A 23,718-nucleotide genomic window follows, 5' to 3' on the forward strand; every position below is an offset into this window, starting at 1 on the left:
GATGCTAGGATCCAGTATGCTACCCTGTACTGGGATTTGGGAATAGGATGTTCAAAGGGGTTTCAAGCCTTACTAGCTGCTAACTATAGACCTTTTTTTACGGACAAGACAAGTTTCTTCATTTAGGGCTATTGAACGGGTGCACAAAAGCCAACGTGAGAACCTTGGTTGTGCATTTCTCGGGGGTCACGCATTTTAACATCAGTCCAGAGAGGATATCATATGACTGCGCCCAGAAAGCCTTCAGTGAAAAAGTGCGTAGTAAATAATTGCCGCGAAGGTAATAAAATACGCTAGGAACAAGTAAATGCGTTCGTTGCCAGCTGTTTACTACCTTTTTAAGTTGTGTTGACCATGCAAACTCCATATTTAAGTAGCGGGAGCACTTCCCATATGAGAACTTGCAGTCTGTTTGCACAGCACGAGACAAGTCGTGAAGCTACTATACCCGAAACGTGGTAAAAATTTTAGCGTAGTATTGCAGTCCTTGTGCATATGATGATATCAGTTTTATGTTGTTACTTTCATTCTTACATCGATAAAGCTACGAAGTATATTTTTATACGTTGAATAACTTTGGGAATGGTATCGACCAGCCTCGTCTTTCCCGGGGTGGAAATTGGCCGAGTTATTTCAGTCGAAGGAATGAAAAAGAAAGGAACTACAAGTTGCAATTCCCCAGAATGGAATCGGAATGAAATGTAGTTGCCCATTCACTGCTCTAAAGGTCATCGCTCAGTGCGTTGTGGTGCGCGCGCGCCTCCACATGGCTTAGCCACTCGTGCTCCCACGCTTATCTTTTCGCCTATTTTTTTTTACCCTTGCTGGTCAGATTTATTTATTCTTTTTGCATTTGGGGAAAACTTTTGACCGTGCGTCAGCCAGTAAACTCCTAAACAAACTTCACAAATTTGGTAGATAATCTGTATTTTAAATTGGAATAAACAAAGCTTGCTCAACCGAACACAGATTGTTGATATCGTTGGGTGTTCATTCATGTTCTTGCCTGTCATGTCTGGTGCGTCTCGGGGAAGCGTATTGGGGCTAATTCTATTTTTGTGTTTGTGAACCATATTACCGCAGCTAGCTGTGTGCCCTGATGCCTAAGTCAGGCTTTTTGCCGATTATTGCTTGGTTTATAAATAACTTGCGAAAGTGAACAAATTTCAATAAAAGCTAGCCTAGCAAAAAGCCCTAAATGATGCACAACAAATGTCCCTACATTCCAAGAAAACTATCCTACTACGCGTAAGTAATAAAAGGTAGCTTTTCTTATACACATATATAATTAGTAATGACATCGTCACAGAAAAGACATGGAGTAAAAATGTTTTCGATTGACAATCCCCAACAAGCTTACATGGCCCTCCCACATTCAAAACATCAGTGCAGGAGCTGCTCGCAAACTTGGCTTACTTAGCTTGCCTTGGGATTTCATCGAAATAATTCTGTTGTAGTTACCGGGCGCACAACGGAGCCTACGTAGTTGCACAGTCTTCATATTCGAAAACAGAGCGCTTTTCAGACACAGCGAAGTAACAACTGAGACGTTTATTCGGGTTCATCTGTACCTGTGAGTACGTTTGTTGCGGCATTTGTGCGTGAGAAAAGCGAGGCACATTCCGATCTGCTTGCCATTCTGCGCGTGACCTTTCAATTTTTTGCTATCGCGTTCACTGCTTCGCCATTGCGGCAAAGCTGTGACGTTTTCTTTTTATTTTTCCCAGAGGTTGTGTCACCAACACACTCTTTGCACGTAAAGCTTAGCTTTTATACTTTATTTATTTTATTGATTTCATTCAACACCTCCTGTACGATGAGTACACTTCTAATTTTGTAAAAGTTTTGTAAAAAATAATTTTTTTGCATTGCAACATGTTTGTTGCACTGGCGGGGGGGGGGGGGGGGCTGCTACTGCATCACGCTACTTGCTTGCAAAGCAAACTGTAAGCTTTCATTGCACTGTTATCTGTGAATTGCTAAGTTGAGCGGGCACTTTCAAACCCATTTTGAGGCTTTTTGTCCACTGCTCACTATATTCTCATTATGTGTGGTTTCTTGACGTTGAAAATAAAATGAAACTTTTTGTAAAACTTTCCGCCGTATTCAAAAACGATCCTTGGCTTGCCACGTCAGTGGTGGCAAGTCAACTTGATACTTGACTTGCCACCACTTTCCCTGTGGCGTGTTCTAAACGGTTTGTACATTTGTGCTGTCGTAGCACCACCTGAAGCAGCGTGGTAAAAACTTGCTTGTGCTGCTTTGAAAGCGGTGGCAAGGCAACATCAAGTCAAGGAGCGTTTCTCAATATGGGTCTTAAAGTGGTTCACTTCGAGCCAGCTCCAAAATACGGGTGATCAGCCACATGCTTTGCAGTGTGTTGACATGTGCCCCTCCTCGTTCAGTATAATATTTCGCATATGTTCTCTTATGCTGTCATTCATACACCTGCTCGTTTGGTCGACGTATTTCGTAGCACTCGTCAATGACATGTGGCACATCACTTTTTTTACGCACGGCGGAAAAAAGCATTGAGTTTTTCTCAAATCTACTCCGCCTATCTGACAACAGTTAGGTGAGCTTGCACAGTTTTTCCACTCAGTCGGTGGAAAAAAAGCGACGTCGACATCGCATAAGAGAACACAGACAAAGCATTGGAGGGTACAGGTCGGGCATTAACCAAATCACTACAGATACGGTGGTATCTCAACACCATAAACACAGGCACTTCACTTTAACAGGTATACAAACTTAGCCATGCTATTTGATGAGGACACCCGAAGCGCTTCGGGCTCAATGTCTCCACTTTTCCAAAATGCTGGTGTGGTGAACAAAGGCTCGAAACTATTCCATTAAGTCACATGCAAAGTTAGGTTGACAAATCTTTCTTTCCAAGTGTCTTCTTGAAGACGGTCATTTCATTACTGCCCCGTATGGCTGATATAAACAGTACGCAATACGTGAAGATCTTGGGGATTAAATAAAGCGTCCCGAACCTGCAAACTATGAAAATATTAAATGCAAAGCATTTCTTAGCGAACTTCGGTGACTTAAGACGTATCTATCTATCTATCTATCTATCTATCTATCTATCTATCTATCTATCTATCTATCTATCTATCTATCTATCTATCTATCTATCTATCTAGCTATCCATCTATCTATCTATCTATCTATCTATCTATCTATTCAGGCGCCTACGACTTTCAGCTCTCCTAGCCATTTCAATATTGGTATTGATACCAAACTTGGTATGGCATAACATGACTGTATGTTAAACATATTTTACTAGCATAACATAAAAATTTTGATATATATGTCATGAGTGTCATAATTTACATTTCATTGTCCTGCAGCTCTTGTGGTGGTTCAGTTCACATGGCATGTTGCAAAACGAGTATGGTATGACAAGATTGCATGGCGAACACAAGCGACAGACCCCAACATGAAAATCATGACATTATTGTCATGCAACAACATGAATACAAGCCACGCTCATGATGTGGTCGCAGCCGTTTCGCTAGCTTCGCATATACGAAATTTTTTATTACGCGATGTCAGTGGATGACAAAAGTATGTGACTTGTGTAAACATGATAATCATAAGATGCGTGTCATGTGAGAACATGGCTACATGCCACAGTCAAGGCGCCAATACATTTCGACGTGACGCGGTGCGCGTGTTTGCCAGCGTTCATTTTACTGTGTCATGCCCACGATGCCACGCAAGGCACTGTTGCTGCCATATACTCGCAGACGCCCGCTGCTAGTATATGGGTACAGTATATGGTACAGTATATGGGTACAGTATATGGGTACAACTCGCATGCTTTGATGCATGCGCGTTTCAGCGCATCCGGCGTCCCTCCATCACAAAGAAGACGCACTTTTGTCTGTGCAACATCGGCGCAAAATGCAGCATGTAGCATTTTACGCCGGAGTCGATCGGTTCGCGCCGATGGACACGGTCATGCCGGTCACGCCTGGCGTCAGACTATAGACTGCTCGCGTTTCGCTAACGTACCGACGCTGTGCCCAACGTGCGCACGCGTCAACACTACATTATTGTATATTGGGCCCGTCATGATGTGCTCGCGGCCATTTTAATCCACATATACAAAATTTGGTGTTACGTGACGTCGATGAGTGATGAATTATGTGACTGGTGCAAACATGATAGTCCTGACACGCGTGTCATGTAAGAACATGACAACATACCACGCTAATAGCGTGCTCGCGACTGTTCCGCGAGCCCCACATATACTAGTTTTGGTATCACGTGGTGTGAATGAATGGCGAAGATAAACGACACATCCAAACATAATAATCGTGTGACGGAAGTCATGTAATTCATCATTTACCTCCACGTCGTAACGTTGTTTTGATTTCAAAGTCACAAATCAACCTTTCTCATTCGTGTTTCGCATATCATTCATTCCCACTGTACGTGAGATCTGCCAATATTTTATCTCTCCTGGCCCTTTCAATAATGGTATCAATACCAAACTTTGATGGCACAACGTGATTGTTTGAAGAAGATATTTAACTAGTCATAACATAAAAATCATGACATATATTTCATGCTTTGCATCTCTTGGTGCTGCAGCTTTTGCGGTGATCATGTTCACATTGCATATTGCAAAAGTGGTATGGTATGGCATGGTTGCATGGCCAACGCAAGCGACAGACCCTAACATGAAACTCATGACATGCGTGTCATGCAACAACATAATACAAGCCACGCTCATGACACGGTTGCGGCCATTTCGCTTCCGTCACATATACCAAATTTGGTATTACCGTACCTGAATAGTTGACGAAAGTGTGTGACTGGTGCAAACGTGATAATAATGAGATGCGTGTCATGTAGATACATGACTACAAGCCACAATCATCATGCGTTGGCGGCCGTTTTGCAAGCTTCCCTTATATCATGTTAGGTATTACGAGACGGAAATGGAAGCCGAAGTTACGATACTGGTGTGAACATTGTAAAAACGAGATGTGTTTGTGTAACAACATGACTACACGCTACGCTCATGATATTGTCACGTAGGTGACGTTGAGCTGGCCGGTGCACAGACGAGCAGAAAGGCAGACCCCGGTGGCAATAAAACTTAGGGTACTTTATTGGGGCTGACTTGCGCCCGAAAGCAAACTAAATAAACACTGCTCGGCGACAGCGAAAAGAAAAGAAAACAAGCCAGCGTGCCCGAACAGTGGCTGACCGAATCCCCGCCGGTGGGTGTGACGATCCCTTATCAGTCCGGTATCTTGCAGCACATCCGGGCATCAAGATGGCTTGCGGATACACTCTAACACACAAAAAGCGAATGAAGTGCCACACACACAAAAAGCGGATAAAGAAAGTGATTAGGTTAGGTCCACATCTTTTCTAAACACACGTGGCACTGCCCTTCCGGGAGACAGAGCATCGTCCCGATGCTAAAGGAACACACTAGTTACAAAAAATGGAAATTGTTAGAACCTACTAAGAGCGGAGTGTTGAGAATGTCTCTTAGTCTATCGTTGAAAATTCTTGAGACGCACGACGTAGACTACTTCAGGTCGCGAGCGTCGCTGCGGTGATTGTCTCACTCCCTCAGGTACAACTTCGTAGACAATGGGCCCGAGTCGTCGCGTTATCTTGTAAGCGTTCTGTGAGAGAATCACTTCCTTCTTCTACCACCATGATTTCCACCAAAGGTTAGGCCTACCGACCGAGCCCGTACCATTGTGTTATCCGTGCTTCCGGGTTTCAGAATACACGATTTCGGCGATTGCGAATGACAATACAGCGCAGCCATGGCATCAATTAACCTAAATGAAGCATTTTTCATTGTGTATGGCATCCGCTCAAGAAGCAACAAACATCAATGCGACGCGATTCAAGCACTTCCAGAGAACGTACGTCTCTTCTCACCGACAGCCGCCGGTCGCACTCGCCAGAACTTCTCTAGCTTTTGTGCGAGAACTCAGACGTGGCAATTCGTATGCTTGGGGAACCAATATGATAGCGTAATGTTTCCGGCACACTGCATTCGTTTTGGCCAAGCCGTTATGTAGTTACAACTGCTTTAGCGAAAGAGCTACAGCATTGCACTGGCCCGACGGCCCTCTACATTGCGCGAAAAGCATCCCAATACTCCATCAAATAAATTAGGTGGGCGTATCGATGCAATGAGCCTAGAAGCGTCATAAAGCGTGAGCAGATGTCGCCCTTTAGAACGAGCGCGAAACAGATATAAAATTTGTCAGACCCCGCCGGTAAACTGTTGCTGCTCCCCAGTCCACTTGGTTTTTTTTCTCTCGCAGTTGTAAATTGTAAAAAAAAGCACTGGTGCATTAACACAGTGGCCATCGTTACAGGCAGCAGTTGCTTGTGTTTAATAAATGTGCAATTTTTAGTAGCAGGTGCAAATCTCGTCTATGTCGTGTACACGACAAACATAACTGAAGTTGAACCGTAAGTGTGTATTCCAACTAACTATTTAGCGCACAACTGACGTCATGTTGGTATGGCGCAGTGGTTAAATAAAGAAAAAAATGGTATGGTGCAGTGGTTAGTGTCTCCAAGTGGGAATCCGCAAGTTGCACGTCCGATCCTCCATGGCACCTTGTTTTTTTTTTTACGGGACGGGCGTTTTTTATACCGTTTTTATAGAATTCTTTTTTATTTTTTGTGGCAGCTCATCATGGTGATTCTGACGCCATTTCGCGCTCAAGCGTTGCCGACACTGCAGCACCCACCATATCCCACCACGCGCCATTGTGGGCATTTCCCACCATTCACCCACTACATTAATCCACTATAATGGTGGGTGGTGGTTTACACCATGCCCAGCATTCGTTTTTTTTCCAATAGGGTACAGTGTAGCTGTGGCCATCAACAGCCACTCGTGCTGTGCATCGTCCGGAAGGCGTGATCAGGAGACATCCTGCTGTGCGTATTTGCGGGCCGTCCCACATGGTTTTCACTTTCTTAAGTCGATTAACAAATCGCCCGCTAACGACGGAGTAGTCAGCCCCGGTGTCGACCTGTGCGGTCACTGGACGTCCGTCGAGGGTGACCTGCAAATCGGCGTTTGATGTCCGGCTTCAATTTTGATTGGTCACCGACTGTGCAGTATGTCGTTTCGCGTGGTCACGGCTGCGTCGGTTGGAAGCATCTCGAGGAAGCTCTGCGGAGTCCAGCCGGATCGTCGTAGTGTCGCATTTTGTCGAAGCGGCGGTTTGCGTTGAGTCGTCTGGTTGCGTCGGGGTCACTGGAGGGTTTTCCGGTCTTCACTCGAGAGCGGCGTCACCTCCTGACGTCGCTGGCGTTAGTTTCTTTTATGGGGACTGGGTGATCTGGCTTTCAAGTCCCCGCTATAGGGCGATGGCGAGTGATGAGAGGTGGGTGACGGAGACCTGAAGCGACGGGTGGCGGAGTCTTCGGCTTCTCGTAGGTATGCCTCGATATCTCGCTCGAGGTCGCTGGCCGAGAAGGGTTGTAGGGCGTTGATGTCGTATCCACTAAGGCCCATCTGGCGATAGGGACAGTATCGCAGAAGGTGATCAGCCTCACCGCAGTGGAAACAAAGCGGTCGTTGATGTTGGGTTCTCCAGACGTCAGTCTTACGTAGTGCCGTTGGCGGGTACGTAGCTGAACGGGGGGGGGGGGGGGGGCTGCCACGCGTGTGGCTGTGGCGAACCAGTTTGCATGCGATGTTGTGGCGCGTAGGTTTGTCGTCTCCAGCCGGTTGGTCTTGAATTGGCTTTCAAAGCAGCGGCGTAGGTGTGAACTCCTGGCTCCTGGATAGGTGGCGGTGTGGGTGAGGCCGTTTTGGTGGTACCAAGTGTCGCAAGCGCTTGCTGTACCTCGCCCCGCACGACGTCAGCGAGTGATGAAGTTGCTGGTTGTGCACCCGGTAGCAGACTGCGCAGCTCATCGCGAACCATGGCACGAATGGTGTCTCGAAGCGACTCAGTGGTGACAATACGGCAATCAATGCTGTCTGGCGGTGCAGCGTGGTAGTTGCGGTCGTACGGCTTTGCGCGTAGCTCGAGTGTCCTCTCGATGGCGATGGCCTCGCTAACCCAATCTGCGACGGTCTTCTGGGGGTTGCGAATTAGCGCCACAAAAAGTTGCTCCTTAACGGCCCTCATAAGGTACTAAAGCTTCTTGTCTTCAGTCATGTTCGCATCAGCGTGCCGGAATAGCTTTTGCATTTCCTCGGCAAAGATTGTTACGGCCTCGTTAGGGTGCTGCTGGCGAGTTTGGAGTAAGGCGTCAGCCCGCTTTTTGCTCCGAATGTTTTCGATGCCTGCCTCCTGAAGGTATCCCACGTTGTCAAGTGAGGATCCTGGTTCTCGTACCAGGTGCTAGCGGGATCTTCGAGTGCGAAGAAAACGTTTCGAAGTTTGTCTTCGTCGGACCACTTGTTCAAGGCTGCGACCCACTCGTAACGCTCCAGCCAGTCTTGTACATCCTCGCAAGCGGAGCCACGAAACAACGGTGGTTGGCGAGGCTGCTGGATGACGACCGGAGTAGGTGTGCTGCTGGCCTGCATTGGTGACGTTGACCGGTGGTTCAGGCGAAGAGTGGTGGGTTGAAGCGGTCTCAATTCAGCTGGTAGCGCTTTTAGGTGGCGGCTACTGCGAGTTGCGTCTGCCTTGTCTTCTCTGGTGACCTCGTCCGTGTCGGCCACTCGAGAGGTACTTGCGCTGGGAGCACGGTTTGAAGGGGGTGTACTAAACATCAGCATCTCCACGAAATGTCACGTACGTGACGTTGAGCTCGCCGGTGCAGAGACAAGCAGAAAAGCAGACCTCGGTGGCAATAAAACTAAGGGTACTTTATTGGGGCTGACTTGCGCCCGAAAGCAAACAAAAGAAACACTGCCCGGCGACAGCGAAAAGAAAAGAAAACAAGCCAGCGTGCCCGAACGGTAGCTTACCAGATCCCCGCCGGTGGGTGTGACGATCCCTTATCAATCCGGTATCTTGCAGCACATCCGAGCATCAAGATGGCTTGCGGATACACTCCAACACACAAAAAGCGGATGAAGTGCCACACACACACAAAGAATATAAAGAAAGTAATTAGGTTAGGTCCGCATCTTTTCTAAACAATCGTGGCAATATGCTCACGACCATTTTGCTAGCTTTAAATATGCCAAATTTGCTATTACGTGACGCCAATTGATGGCGAAGGTATGTGACTGGTGCAAACATGATACTCATGAGATTTTTCTCATGTCAGCATGACTACATGCCATGGTCAAGGCGCCAATAATTTCGACGTGACGTGGTGCGCGTGCTCACCGACGTTCATTTCGTCGCGTTACGCCGTTGTTACCACGCCAGGCACCGGTCCTGTAAGGAAGGAGGTGTCAGGTTATTCTGCCACGTCCGTCATTGTGGTGACCTTGGGTAGCATGGTCCCGGCTGGAGCCATCCGAGTACCGAGAGGAGACGAGTCGAGGAGCCGGCGTAGATGAGAAGAAAACGTTTATGTACAATATTTACATAATGAGAGTAGCGTAGAACAGCATGGAACAGGTACAGCACACCCGAGCGTTTTTGCGCTCGCGTTTTTATACACTGCCTCCCCACGATGCACTGCGAGAGAACACAAGTCAGTTCAGGTCCCTGCAATAGGATTGTCCGTCTCCACTCCGACCAGGTGCAGACTAGTCCGCCAAACCAGTTTCTAGAAAAGTGCAAGGACACGCACACCCGGTAGCACAGAGAGGAGCAATTGGGCACCACTGGCTCAGCTAGCTGCCTGCAGTCCCCAAACACAATGCACCAAGGCATGGTCGTAGGCCCAGGAATGTCGAAAGCGTGCTCTTGGCACAACTCTAGATGCGAGACCCATTGTTCGGTGCACCACCCAAAAGAGGAGGTGGAAGCGCAGACTGCAAACATCCCTCCGGGTAGTCAGGTGGAAAGGGTTTTTAGGTCCGCGGGCCCAGCAGATTCACCACATCACCATTGTAATTTTAAGCCACCCTGAAATGTTGCTTCCTGCATAATGGCACCCCCGCCCCCAAACGATGCATCACGAGGACGAGCTGACACACGTGGCTCGGCTGAATTGATGTGGTCGGATACCTGGCTTCTTCCTGGGTCTCGTTGCGAAGCCCTCCGGACCGCCATCGTCTCCGCAGGCATTCCCCACAATCAAGCCTCTTGCATGGACTCAAGCTTCCTGTGGATACGACGAACTCGACAAGACAACAATTGTCAAACCGCACCTAACGCTGCAAGCGCCTTCAGCACACCCCTCGCAAACCCAAACCAGACGTAACACCAAACTAGACCAAAAAAACCTGATTATTCGTTTCGGCACTTAACTTCAATGGGGAGAAGTGCGTATCTCAAGGCGACAAGCCAAAACAGACCTCAATTTTGGTTCTTGCTACCACAACAACGTCGAGAGGATAAAAGAATTACAATTGCGCTATAGCTACTCGGCGAAGAGAAAGGAACAGTCAAGGAAGCCAACGGAAACTCCCAGGTTTCACTAATCCTCCTGAACACTCTCGCTGAATGGTAACACACGGTGCATGATACACAAGCGTTATACCTAAACCAAAGGGACGGAACTAAACCTTTGCGTAATAGTCTTGTTTGGTTAAGGTTTCATTATGATGCTAGCCACTTGAATAAAGAACGCGCTGGGTTCTTTCAAGTCCTGTAGCTCCATTCGCACCTATAGAGCGCTGTAACATCTCCCGACCAAACGTACGCTTCCGTACCATCTAAAAGTATTCTAAATGCGCGTTTGGTTGTAAATGTTTACAAAAATAACAACATACCGCGTTCGGCACGAACCCTTTGAAACCAGTTTTTTTTCACTTTACTGACAAAAGAAAACTCTACTTCAAAGGATCAGAAGTGGAAGAATATTCAAATAATTACTTTCCAGAACTCTACAGGTCGCATTCTGTGAAAAGCTTGCAGCTGACCTTCACGCTTTTAGTCTTCCACGTGGTCGTCGTGTTCGCTGCCACTTTCGCAATCGCCACAGGCCACAATGAGCGTGAGCTCCTAGCCCAACTTTGCTATCTCACCTCATTCCTGATTCTGGCCGCGTTTCTTCGTAACACCGAAGATTCCTGAAGTGGGGGGGGAAAGATTCACCATTGTCCTTTGGTGTTTGGTTCCACCCTGAATTCCGGACCAACAGCCTTTCTTTTAGGAACTCGTCGACATAGTTGTCGATGCAAACCTGTTCGTTTTGACCGCGCCTTCTTTTTTCGGGACACGTGTTCCTTTCCGCTTCTTCTCTCTCGTCAATTTCGCCTGACCGTACACCTCAAAGTACGGTTTGTAGAATTGCCCGATCGCCAATCCTTCCGTTTCCGCTGCGGCGTGCCCTCTGCCTCCACCTTTTGTGGTGCCGCACGTTCCTGCTTCCTTGTTTTGCGGTGACGCTTACGTACAACCTTTCTTTGGTTGGTACAAATTTACTTGGTTGCGTCATCGGCAATCCTATAGTTCAGGTATGCCTCTGCACTACCCTTTCTGCAGCCTTTGCCCTTCGGTTTCCCCATTTTTGCTCTGACGGGCTATGTTATCTGCGCTACCCCTCACAAAACCAGACTCTGGGCCCTCCACAGATCTGAACTCCTAAAATTCACGCTCTTCAACAATTTCCGGGTAGTTTTTATCGTCCGGCCGATCCCTTGCGTGCCACTGCACGAGGCATGTCTCTAACACCACACAAGCTCTGTCCATGCAGCTGGGAGTAGACGTTTCCTCGAAACAATCTTCCACCAAACTTGTGCCTGTTCGTACACCTACGACAGCCTCGCATTGTAGTTTTTTAGCCTCTAAGACATTTTCCACTCTATCTGTAGCAAATACTTTACACAGTAGCTCGCTCTCGGTGGCAGTACTGTCGGGTTTCAGTAGCGTTATGTGTTCGCTACATTTAGGACTACCTTCGTTGTCCTCTCTTTCAACATCCGAAAGGTCATTCCTCTGCTGAGGCTCGAGCATGGTCTCCAGCTCATTAATCTGTTGATTGGCCCCACCAGTGTGACTGCAACCAGCCTCGGTTTCACATGCAACACCTTTTGGACTTGCTACAGTTTGAATACCAGCCACCTTCCCGCTCTTTACCTGCAGTACCTTCACACCATCGGAGAGTCGCGTAATTGCCCAAGGCGCAATGTTCTTAACAACGACTTGTTGCTCTTTTTTCTCCGCGTATGAGTCACTTTGCATGTCGCGCTCATAGAGACGCGTATTTTTCTTGGTTGGTACCTCGCAAAGAGCGGCTTCCTCGGTTACTTCAACCTGCACCGTACTCGCCACTACATCGCACCTTTTGGGCTCTACACATACTTCACATATACATCATGAACGACGATTCTGATGCAGTTCCCGAATGTGATTATTCTCCCTTTCTATCCCCTCACACAAGGGCTGCATCGTAGCCTCGTGCATACGTATCCTTTCGGCTCGAATATCCTCCTGAGCTTTCTCGTCTCTTTCCTTTATATCTCGAATTTGCTCAAGAGCTTCCTGGGTTTCCTCGTGAGTCACTTTCTCTTTCTCCATAAACGCGATTATCTGCTGCTTCCGCTTAGCAGAGCCAACCGCAAGCCCTAACTCCATGCAAACTTCGAGAAGGTCAGGTACTTTGAAATTGTTCATAATAATACTTCACTCTGCCTCGTTTACGCTCCAGTGAAACAATGCGGTCGATTCATTGAATTATTGGCCGACCCACAATGTTATAATGCTGAAACCTACTAACAAAGAGCGCTAGCTAGGTCTGGCTCTGGGAGCATTTCACTACGCCTCGTTTACTTTCTATTGTAGCAATGTGGTCGAATCATTTGTTTCTTGACCGACCACACCAAAACCCACTAACACCAAAAAAAATGTTACCACACCAAAACCCACTAACAAAGTTACCACACCAAAATCTACCAACAAAGAGCGCTAGCTAGGTCTGGCACTACTAGAGGTAAACTTCAAGCACTCAACACACCAGAGTAGCAGACGCTGGTCGATCCCACCGCTGCAAACACTGTTAGGAAGGAGGTGTCGGGACATGCCGCCATGTCCGTGACTGAGGTGACCTTGGGTAGCATTGTCCCGGCTGGAGCCATCCGAGTTCCCGGAGAAGACGAGTCGAGGAGCCGGCGTAGATGAGAAATAACGTTTATGTACAATATTTACATGTTCAGAGTGGCGTAGAACAGCATGGAACAGGTGAAGCACACCCGAGCGTTTTTGCGCTCGCGTTTTTATACACTGCCTTCCCAGGATTCACAGCGAAAGAAGACAAGTAAGTTCAGGTCCCTCCAATAGTATTGTCCTCCTCCACTCCAACCCGGTGCAGACTAGTCCGCCAAACCAGTTTCTAGAAAGGTGCAAGGACACGCACACCCGGAAGCACATGGAGGAGCAACACGGCACCACTGGCTCAGCTAGCTTCCTGCAGGCCCCGAACACAATGCACCAAGGCGCGGTCGCTGGCCCAGAAATGTAGAAAGCGTTCTCATGGCACGGGTCCAGATGTGAGGCCCAATGTTCGGTGCACCACCCAAAGGACCCGGCGGAAGCGCAGGCTGCAAAGTTCCCTCCAGGTAGTCAGGTGGAAAGGGTTTTTAGGTCCGCGGGCCCAGCAGGCTCACGGCACCACCATTGTGTTTTTAAGCCACCCTGGAATGTCACTCCCGGCATAACAGTCCTGCCATATACTCGCAGATGCGCTCCGCGGTGCGTTTCTTTGACGCATGCACATTTCAGTGTGTCCTGCGTCCTTCCGTTTCAAAAAAGAGTTAGACGCAGCGTTGTCTAGGTAACGGATCGGTGCGAAATGCAGCATGCCGCATTTCGCGCTTGTTGAGTTCAGGCCGCGCCGACGGATGCTGGTCGCGCCTCACGTCCGACTAAAAAGTGCTTTTGTTGCTAACGTAGCGTCGCTGTGCCCAGCGTGACCGTGCGTCGGCGCTACATGAGAGTATCATGGGCCCTTCATGGTGCGCTCGCGGCCATTTTGTTAGCTCCACATATACTAAATTTGGTATCACGTAGCCTCAAACATAACGAAAGTAAACGACAGATCGAAACATGATAATCATGACACGGAAGTCATGCACAGCATCATTTACATCCACCTCGTAACGTTGTGCTGATCTTAAAGTGACATATGAACATTCCTCAATTGTTATTCACATATCATCTATTCCGGCTGTACGTGGAATCTGCCAGTTTTTTTGTGGCAAGTTTCACAAGCTAACCGCCTGATATTCAGGCGAGTGGTGGCTCAAAACATTAAGTTCTTACCGAATGTTTGAAACGCTTTTTTCTGGCCATGAGACGTCTTGTAAAAGCATGGTGTGAACTCAATGTTCCTTGTGCCAGAAAGTGAAAGAGTACGCATGTTTCCTATCTGTTTTGACGATGTTTCATCCTCCGACAGCAGGAACTTAGGTGCTCTCAGACGCTCCCCAAGCTTTGCTGCTTGACGTGCCTACATTGTTTGGGATACTTTGTGAGACAGATTTGCAATGCTTCATTCTGCCAACTTCAGGGGGCCAGATTCGATAGGCATAAGTGCCATTTTAGATGTCAGGGAGCACTTCAAACATGCGAGTCCGTCACGTGAAAACACAGCTTGTACACTCACAAACCTAAAAGCCTCAATAATTGGTACTTCTTTAGTAAACGTGTACTTTTTAGAGGATGCTGAAACATTCGAAATATCATACACCACATGGTTTACCTGGTACAAGATTCAGACATCATCAGCGTATCAAGGTGCAAAATTTACCGAGGTGTATAGGTAGTCTCATGGTTTCCTAATCATTTTTAATCATTTGCTTATCACATGTGACGAAAAAGTGTTAGATGTTTTAGCACCTGCTCACAGCTGTTGTGGTAGTCTAACGACCCAAAACCATGAGAACATTTTTTAATCGTTGTGCTGGAGAGCTCTAGATGATTCCGCCACCTGGGGGTTCTTAGCATGCATGTAAATTTCACTACACCAAGCTCAAGCTGATTTGCCCCTGTCGAAAACGTAGCGTTGACACTCGGAATTCGATCCCGCTACCTTGAGGTCAGCAGTCAAGCGCTGTGACTTGTGGAGGGTTTTGAGCACATGCTTATGAAATACCATGTTTACTAAAAAGCCACAATTGACAAGACCATTAGGTGCCTAGATTTAGAAGCAATCAGCATAAAGAAGCTATTCGGGAGTGGTCTCCTAGGTCTAAAAAGCACGACTCCTTTTCTCAGTTCTATTGTTTTAGGTAAGGATTGCAACCTAATGAAGCATTGCAAACCTGTGTTGCGTGAATGCCCTCAACAGAATTTGCCTATCATGTATCAAAGCGTTGCGGAGTAAGTGGATCGACTGACAACATCCTTGTTTCCGTCATCCGTGGTCCTGTGTGTTGGTAAAACGTCGGCCTGGCAAATGAAGAAACTGCGTGCTTTCTCATTAGAATATATGAGGAACATTGATGTAATGTGTATTTTCGCCAGACGTATCATGGACTCAAAATTGTGCCGCCAATGTCTCGGGGGCACCTTCAGAGCCCCAAGCAATCTGTCCTTCGCGCCTGTTCCTTGGACAAAGAGAGATGCCCCGCCTAGGTGGTCTAATGGCTAAGGTACTCGGCTGCTGACCCACTGGTCGCGGGATCAAATCCCAGCTGTGGCGGCTGCATTTCCGATGGAGGCAGCAATGTTGTAGGCCCGTGTACTCAGATTTGGGTGCACATTAAAGAGCCCAGGTGGTCGAAATTTCCGGAGCCCTCCACTGCGACATCTCTCATAATCGTATGGTGGTTTTGGGACATTAAACCCCAAAAATCAATCAATCATCGGACGGAGAGCTTGAAGAACCAGACACCGGGTGATTTTCACTAAGTGCAGCGTCAAAGCGTTTTACAGAATCCTCTAGTCATACCGGCCAGACGTCCAGTATACATAAACGCCTACAACAGCGCGCTTAAGAAGTAGGACCATGCTGAGGGGCAACATAGCTTAGCATGTGAATTATTTCGGTGTTTGCAACCCCTTGTTCACCGAATCAGCATTCTGAGAAGGCGGAGGTGAAATCTCGAATTCGAATTTCTTGAGTTGGGCCACAAAAAGAAGAATCGGCCGATTTTTTGTTCAGCAAGCCTGTCGCCTTGTTGCGTCCGCAACTTGTCACGCAATATCAAGTGGCTTGGAAGCCGCTTGGTAATGCGTGGCTAAATATCAAGCGCCCTGATGGGCTTCTGGCTATAGCTTGTGCGCTTGGAGGCGATAAAAGGTACAAGTTCTTGTGGATGCGCAAGTAAAATGGAAGGACATCCGGCAATGGAGCGTTTCTTCTTGTTAAACGTCAATTTTAGTTTTCACTGGTTTTTATTGCATCTAAGCATAAACCTAGCGGTCAAGCTTTTGGCGCTTTTCAGATGGCAATAGTTTCTGAGCACCGTTTACCACCAAAAAACAAACACGTACTACATCTGTCGAAACTTGCTTACTGCTGCTTGCAGAACCATCCCTGGATAGGCGACCGCTGCTTCGATGGCTTCCACTCCTGCTTCCACTGCTGCTTGTGCGCTGCAAAGAACGAAAGACGAGGCACTTCTCGGCATCAAGGCTACCTATGTTCATTGCACTGAAAGTGTGCTTTCTTTAGTTTGAAGAACTGCATGAATCGAATGAATAGATGGATTATTTTAAAAGGGCTCGTAGAGCCCACTGGGTTATTTTTACATGAAATGTTTCAAAAATTTAAAACATATCAACAGAATGAATGTTGAGTTTGAGACGAAGCTCGTAAAACAATTATGGTTAAAGCGTGATCTCATCAGTAATTTCGCCCAGCAGTATTCAAAGCGATAGTGTCTGCGAGATTTCATTCAACTTTGAATGACTGGTTGTCCTTTGGTCTCGATGATTACCGCCTCATAGTCAGTGAAATGGAGCAATAGTTTTCACACAGGTGCTACTTTAAAGTTCACAAAGGCCACATCTATGCACGTTCCCCTGTCCGTGTTGGGGTTCAGATGGTCAAAGGAGACGCTGGTGAGTCCGCACGTTGCGAGCACATGCTGCATCAACCAGCCGTCTTGGGGTCGCTGGGTGGCGCTGACGTTGAGATCACCTACTAGAAGGAACAGCACGCTCTTGCCCTTGATCATGGCGTGTTTAATGGTGGCTTGACTTCCTGCCGAGGTTTGGTGGAAGGTGCATTGTCATGACGATGACGCCGCCGTAGTCGGCGATCACGCATTCGCTGTTCCAGAGCACATCTTGCCCGAAATGCTGCACGAGCTGCAGCTGATTTCAGCACCCGTTACCTGTCGTCTTTGTCCTAGCAAGCAGCATGATCCGGCAAGCGCGCTCGTACGGTGACGACCCAGGCACGGAGATCCTAGGAATGAGAGCTCGCCGCCTGGCGCCACCCCGCGCAACAGCCAAATCGGAGAGCAGCTGCACTGCCAATGCTATATAGCGTACGTTCACCGAACCGCCTAGAGCACTGCACGGGCCCGGGCCGCGCCGAAACCCCAAGCTAGGCCCGGTGCCGCCCGCGGGCTGGGCCAGGCCGTGTAAGGCCTTGTAGGTTTTGGCCCGGGACGAGCTGGGGCCCACGAGCTTTGGGCTCGGGTCAGGCCCGGGCCTGACTCTAGGCTCCGGTCTCATGTACTGGGTGTTTTATGAAGTGTGTCCAATAGTATTTAAAACTACATAAAAGGGGCATCTTGGTGCTACTACCGGCATTCGTTTTACTTTGGCATTGAAAGCATCTACAGATTGATTTACCGGTTGATAGCAACATTTATTATGGCCTAGAAGAATCTTTACCACGTTTCAAAGCGGCAAGACTGAGGGTCATTCCCATAATAGAAAAAAGAGGCCAAGCCGCCCTACCGCATCGGGGGTCTTCTGAACAGCCCGGAGTTGGTCAAACCAGTTCTGCTTCTTGAGAAAGGAATGAAGTTCTTCCTCCATCGATTCATGATCCGTGTAGTGCTGTAAAGAGGGGCACTCCTTGAGCATGTGCTTCAGATCACTAACTGCTCTCGAATCGGGACACAGAGGGGAGACCTACGTGTACCTGCTGAATGCCGCGAGTGTCGGATATAACTTCGTCTGCTGGAGGCGATATGTTCAAACATGAACTACAACGTCTTTTGCTCGCAGTCTATAGCAGAGACGGTGAATAATAGTAATAATAGTCTTAGACACCGCCAGTGGGGAAGATCGTGGTGGCTGTCGCCAAGAATGCGAGATATAACGCTGCCTTCTGCAAGAGGCATGCATCAGCGTCGCTGCGCCTATGTGGCATCTACACCGGCTGCTTAAGCTTCGCGTCATTTTGAGGTCATCCTGAGATAACCTCAGGATTCTGAAGGCATGTGAATCAGCTACAAATAGAGTCACAGTGTCCGCAGAGACACTCGGCAGCTCCCAGAACTAGGTGGGTCGAACTGTGCAGACGAATCGAATGTCGCACGTGACTGTCATCCAAAAAAAAAAGATTGAAACGAGAGCCCGTTCGAAACACGTCCACACACTGTGGCCTTCTGGCGGCGAATCCAAAAGAGTGGAGCCCTGACCCTGTACGACTGGAAGCTGGTGAACTGACTACAATACATCAACGTTCATGCAGCCGTTTTCGAGAAGCCGAGCCTAATTTCGGACTACTCCTCACTGCTTCGCTGTGATGAACGCCAACTCCAAAGCAATGGCTAATCCGGTTTCGGCATACCAACTCATCGTGTCTCTACTGTGCTTGTCTGAACTTTCCTGTGGTGATGCGCACGAACGTTTAGAAGAATTATTCGAGCATTTCCAGCGGCTTGCGAAAAACAATGCCTGGTCTGAGACAAGAAGACTTGGCCGTGTGCACATCACATTGAGGGTTGCAGTGAGCGTCTTGTTTTAAGATCACGAAGCACTGATGGCGACATGGAAAGATTATCGTTGACACTTGCTCACTGCGAATTCAGGCACCAGTCGCCGTGAAAAGGCAGAAAACGCTCTACAGTTTAGGAACTAGCGTACAAAAGGGAGTATCAGCATGTATGTTGAAGGCAAGTCTCGCCTCTTCAAAAGCGCGAATCCAAACATGGTGGAAGAGAAAAAACTACGCCACCTTATGCGTAGAGTGAAACACAGTTTATTTGCAGGGCTAGTTCACCACCACCACGCCCCGCTGCCGAGTTCAGCAACGAGGCATCTACCATAGAGAGGGTGCTACAGCATTGTGCCTGTCTTTACAACCACGATGCCAGCAGCGCACCAGTGGTTGTCTTTTCCGTAAGCCAGAGTACCAGCTGTGAAACACAGAAGTAACTGGTACGATCCATTGTGAAATAATAGTGTCAGAAGATACTGCCGCTACAAGTCGCGCCGAAAGTTACGACGCTTGCCACAGTCACTCGGGATGAAGTTTGGCATTCAATCCTTCAATAAGAATCTGAGGCGTAACCTGTTCAACTAGAACAACTACTGCAGGTACACGGTCGCTATGCACCAGCCCACCGGCCCATCGTACACGGTTGCTATGCACCAGCCCACCGAGAACAATGCTTCTTTCGCAGCCCCCCTGTGTACGCCCATTGGAATGGCACGGCTCGCACTTTGTCGGAGAGCTGAGACCACAAAAAAGCATCGTGTGGCACGTTCCTGAAAGGATGCTACTTTGTTTTTACTGTAGAAAAGCTGGACATCTTTACAAAACATGCCAATACCAAAGAGCCGGCCTGCATGGTTTTTTTCTTGAATGCGGCATGGCTAAGTAATGGTGAAATACCCCTACAGATAGAAAAGTATCGGTATAAACATCAATTTTCAATTGCATTTTTCAGCACAAGCCAAGGTCACCCACTTCTAGTCGTTACCGATAGCTGAGCCTTCTGCGTCAAAGTGACGGAGGACTATGAGTCATGTACGCGTGGACGATGCGTGAAGAAAAAGCAGCCCACAGAACCTGCTAGCGCGGCACAGTACGAGTGTATATAAACCAGATGGGGAGAATACGCAGTAGTGTATTCATTATGAAGTCAATTGTGGTCATCTGGTGTGTGTCTAATTATTTCGACACGTGTATATTAGTGCTTGATCTGAACAGATTCAATTTTCACCGGATAATACTTATGTGCCACGTTAAAATGGTCGTTGCTAAAGCGCTTGTCTTGTGCTAGTTGTATAAACGCCTTGCATGAAAAACGCCTTGTAAGGTTTTTCAAACCGCGAAATGACGCGCGCTATGTGATAATCGATGCAGTGGTCAAGATCAATCACGTTTAGTTAGATAGATTCGAAATGTTTCTGAAGAATGACCACTGAAATTTTATATAGAGGGAAAAATGTATTGGGCTGCTGACCCGCAGGTCACGGAATGGAATCCATCGTGAACTTTCTTACAGCGCAACACCAGAAAAAATACAGGACAGGGAAGGAGTAGAACAGAAAGAAAAGACAGCGCTGACACACAACTATTGTTTATTGGAAAAAACGGGGTGAAAAATATTGGCAATATATATAGGTCCCGGCAGCCTACACCACAACATGCGCAGAATACAAGGTGCACCGAGGTAGCGTTATCACACTCATGGCAATAAACAAGCTTGGCCTAAATAACCTAATTCTTTTTCATGCAGTGTGACGGATGGTTCACTAACGCACTTGCTACCCCTAATCTTTATATGATATGGCTCAGCGATTTCTCTAGTTATCTGGTTAGGATGTTTGAAGATGATGGTGGTTCTCTCAAAAATGGGACGACAACCACATGACCTGCAATGTTCCGGCAGATGAAGTCGCGCGATCCCTTGAAGAGATAACTCATGCTCTCTTGAACGAACATTCACACATCGTTTCGTTTGTCCCACGTACTCCCTGCCACACGATAATGGAGTTAAATACACAGCTTTCTTCACGCATGCAATGTACTTGTTTTTATGATTCACAGCGCATCTCCCTTTGGCCTGTTTGTTCCTCAGCGCATTATCAACCATCGGGCAAATGCGACCTACCTTATGTTTGGCGGAAAAAGAACGTCGACACCATACCTTGAGCCTACATTTTTCAACCCATGCGCCAATTTGTGTACATAAGGAAAAACTGCTCTTTTTCTTTTTCCATCAGAATTTTCTTGAGCTCCTCTGCGTTTCACGAGCTTAACGCTCCGCACCATAGACTCACACACAGACGAAATCACCTTGTCGGGATACCCAGCATCTACTAAGCGTTTTACCTGGTTATTAAAAGCAGTATTCGACACGTGCACACAAGATTTCCTGAGCGACGCATTTAAAATTGTCTTTGCAATCGCTCTCTTCACAATCTTAGAATGGCCAGACTTGTAGTTTAAGGTAGGCTTAACTGATCTTGGCTCATATTTCCAACACTAATGATCTTTACCAAAAGTTAGCTTTAGGTCAAGAAACTGTAGCTCGTAATCCTTACTGACTTCGTGGGTGAAGGTGAGGCCTATACCATGCGGACTGAACAATTTAGGAATGTGGTCAATGTCCTTATGGTGAATGTCATTGTGGGAAAAAATTACAAAATCATCGACGTAACGAAAAACAGTACTGCAGCACTTACTAAGGTGACCTTCCAGCTGCCTGTCAAGGTAGCCTAAAATATTGTCACTAATAATAGAAGCCACGCTGGACCCTATGCAGGCACCAGACTTTTGTACATAAAGATCCCCCCGCCACGACACAAAGGTACTTTCAAGGTAAAATGACAAAAGTTCAAGAAATGATTCTAAAGAAATACCGCAACCATCGATGAAAGATTGTTCATTGTTGTCAAACACAATGCAGGCTTTTACGCATTTCATAACCTGGCAATGCGGAAAGAAATAATATAAATTTTCCACGTCAACACTGAAGGCACTACGTAGGCTCATCGAGTTATTTTTGAGGTACTCGCACACAGAATCCGAATTCGGTATGCGGAAAGGGTCAACAATATTCAGACATGCTAGGTTCTTTTGCAGAAAACGTGAACTATCTAACTGCCAGCTACCTTTTTCCGAGACTATGGCCCGGAAAGGCATGTCTTCCTTGTGCAATTTCACCGTAAAGAAAACTTCTAACTCCAGGTTTTTCGCCCTCTTTACGCTGGCTGCCAAACGTTGCAGATTCATTCCTTCTAACAAGGAAAGCGCTCGGTGTTTTACTTCTGTGGTCTTAACACTGACACGCCTGAAATTTTTCTTAACTGTGGCCTCGCTCTTCTGTGAATACGCTTCAGAATTCATAATGGCAAAGTATCCCTCTTTGTCGGCTACTAGTACATGCAGTTTGTTTTTACAAAGAAAATCAACTAGCGGCCTTAGTGAGTCCGTGCCCCCCCGCGCCTTTCCCGTTCTGGCAATGGTATCAACACAGTCCGAAACACACCTTGAACGTTCATCTTCCTTGGCACACCTTGAGACCTTCCTCGCTGTGGCTACCTTTTCAAAGGGATTCAGGCGAGGCTCGAAGCAGTACTTCGGGCCGAGTCCCAGCACCCTCTCATGTTCCTCCGGTATTGGCGTTGCGCTAAGGTTAAGCACATGGCCCTGTACCAACTTTGCTTTCTTCTTCACCGGAAGCGTCGGACGTACAATGCGCCAGAGGAACTCGCTGGTGGATTCGGCCGTGTCGCACCACTGTCTGTACCGGCGTGAACCAGGGTTGTGATCCAGATAACTGGAACATGCAATACGAAGTAGGTCCTTGAGCATACTAACTTGTCGCCACCATTCAGACTCGAGAATTTTGCAGATCCTTCGCGAATGTCCATCCGAAGGCTTCAGCCAACCACACAACACCTGCACCTTGGCCGGACAAATTCCTTGTTTGACGTGCCATGAAGCAACTCTGGCTTTGCACACGCACACGGCAATCATAGCTGCCAGGCAAGCCGGGTCATGAAGGTTCGGTTTAACACATAGAAAAGAGCCCTGGGTACTAGAAATATATTGTAGTAAGACGGTAAGTCGGGCCAGTTGGTTAGGATCCTTCTCGAACTTTTTTACAGCGCAACACCAGAAAAAATACAGGACAGGGAAGGAGTAGAACAGAAAGAAAAGACGGCGCTGACTCACAGCTGTTGTTTATTGAAAAAAACGGGGTGAAAAATATTGGCAATATATATATGTCCCGGCAGCCTACACCACAACATGCGCGGAATACGAGGTGCACCAAGGTAGCGTTATCACACTCATGGCAATAAACAAGCTTGGCCTAAATAACCTAATTCTTTTTCATGCAGTGTGACGGATGGTTCACTAACGCACTCGCTACCCCTAATCTTTATATGATATGGCTCAGCGATTTCTCTAGTTATCTGGTTAGGATGTATGAGATGATGGTGGTTCTCTCAAAAATGGGACGACAACCGCATGACCTGCAATGTTCCGGCAGATGAAGTCGCGCGATCCCTTGAAGAGATAACTCATGCTCTCTTAAACGAACATTCACACATCGTTTCGTTTGTCCCACGTACTCCCTGCCACACGATAATGGAGTTAAATACACAGCTTTCTTTACGCATGCGATGTACTTGTTTTTATGATTCACAGTGCATCTCCCTTTGGCCTGTTTGTTCCTCAGCGCATTATCAACCATCGGGCAAATGCGACCTACCTTAGGTTTGGCGGAAAAAAGAACGTCGACACCATACCTTGAGCCTACATTTTTCAACCCATGCGCCAATTTGTGTACATAAGGAAAAACTGCTCTTTTTCTTTTTC

The 23,718-nt window shown here is 47.4% G+C and overlaps 1 protein-coding gene across 1 annotated transcript in view; it reads right to left on the bottom strand.

The window, feature by feature from the left end:
• nompB (intraflagellar transport protein 88-like protein nompB) overlaps positions 1–23,718 on the bottom strand; it is a 1,761,410-nt gene that overhangs the window by 194,466 nt on the left and 1,543,226 nt on the right. Inside the window, exon 22 of the mRNA XM_075896456.1 lies at positions 16,493–16,571. Coding sequence (XP_075752571.1) covers positions 16,493–16,571 — 79 coding nt within the window. The remainder of the gene's footprint in view (positions 1–16,492; positions 16,572–23,718) is intronic.

This window comes from Rhipicephalus microplus, chromosome 5 (genome assembly GCF_043290135.1).
Source record: "Rhipicephalus microplus isolate Deutch F79 chromosome 5, USDA_Rmic, whole genome shotgun sequence".
In the NCBI taxonomy this organism is placed as follows: domain Eukaryota; kingdom Metazoa; phylum Arthropoda; class Arachnida; order Ixodida; family Ixodidae; genus Rhipicephalus; species Rhipicephalus microplus.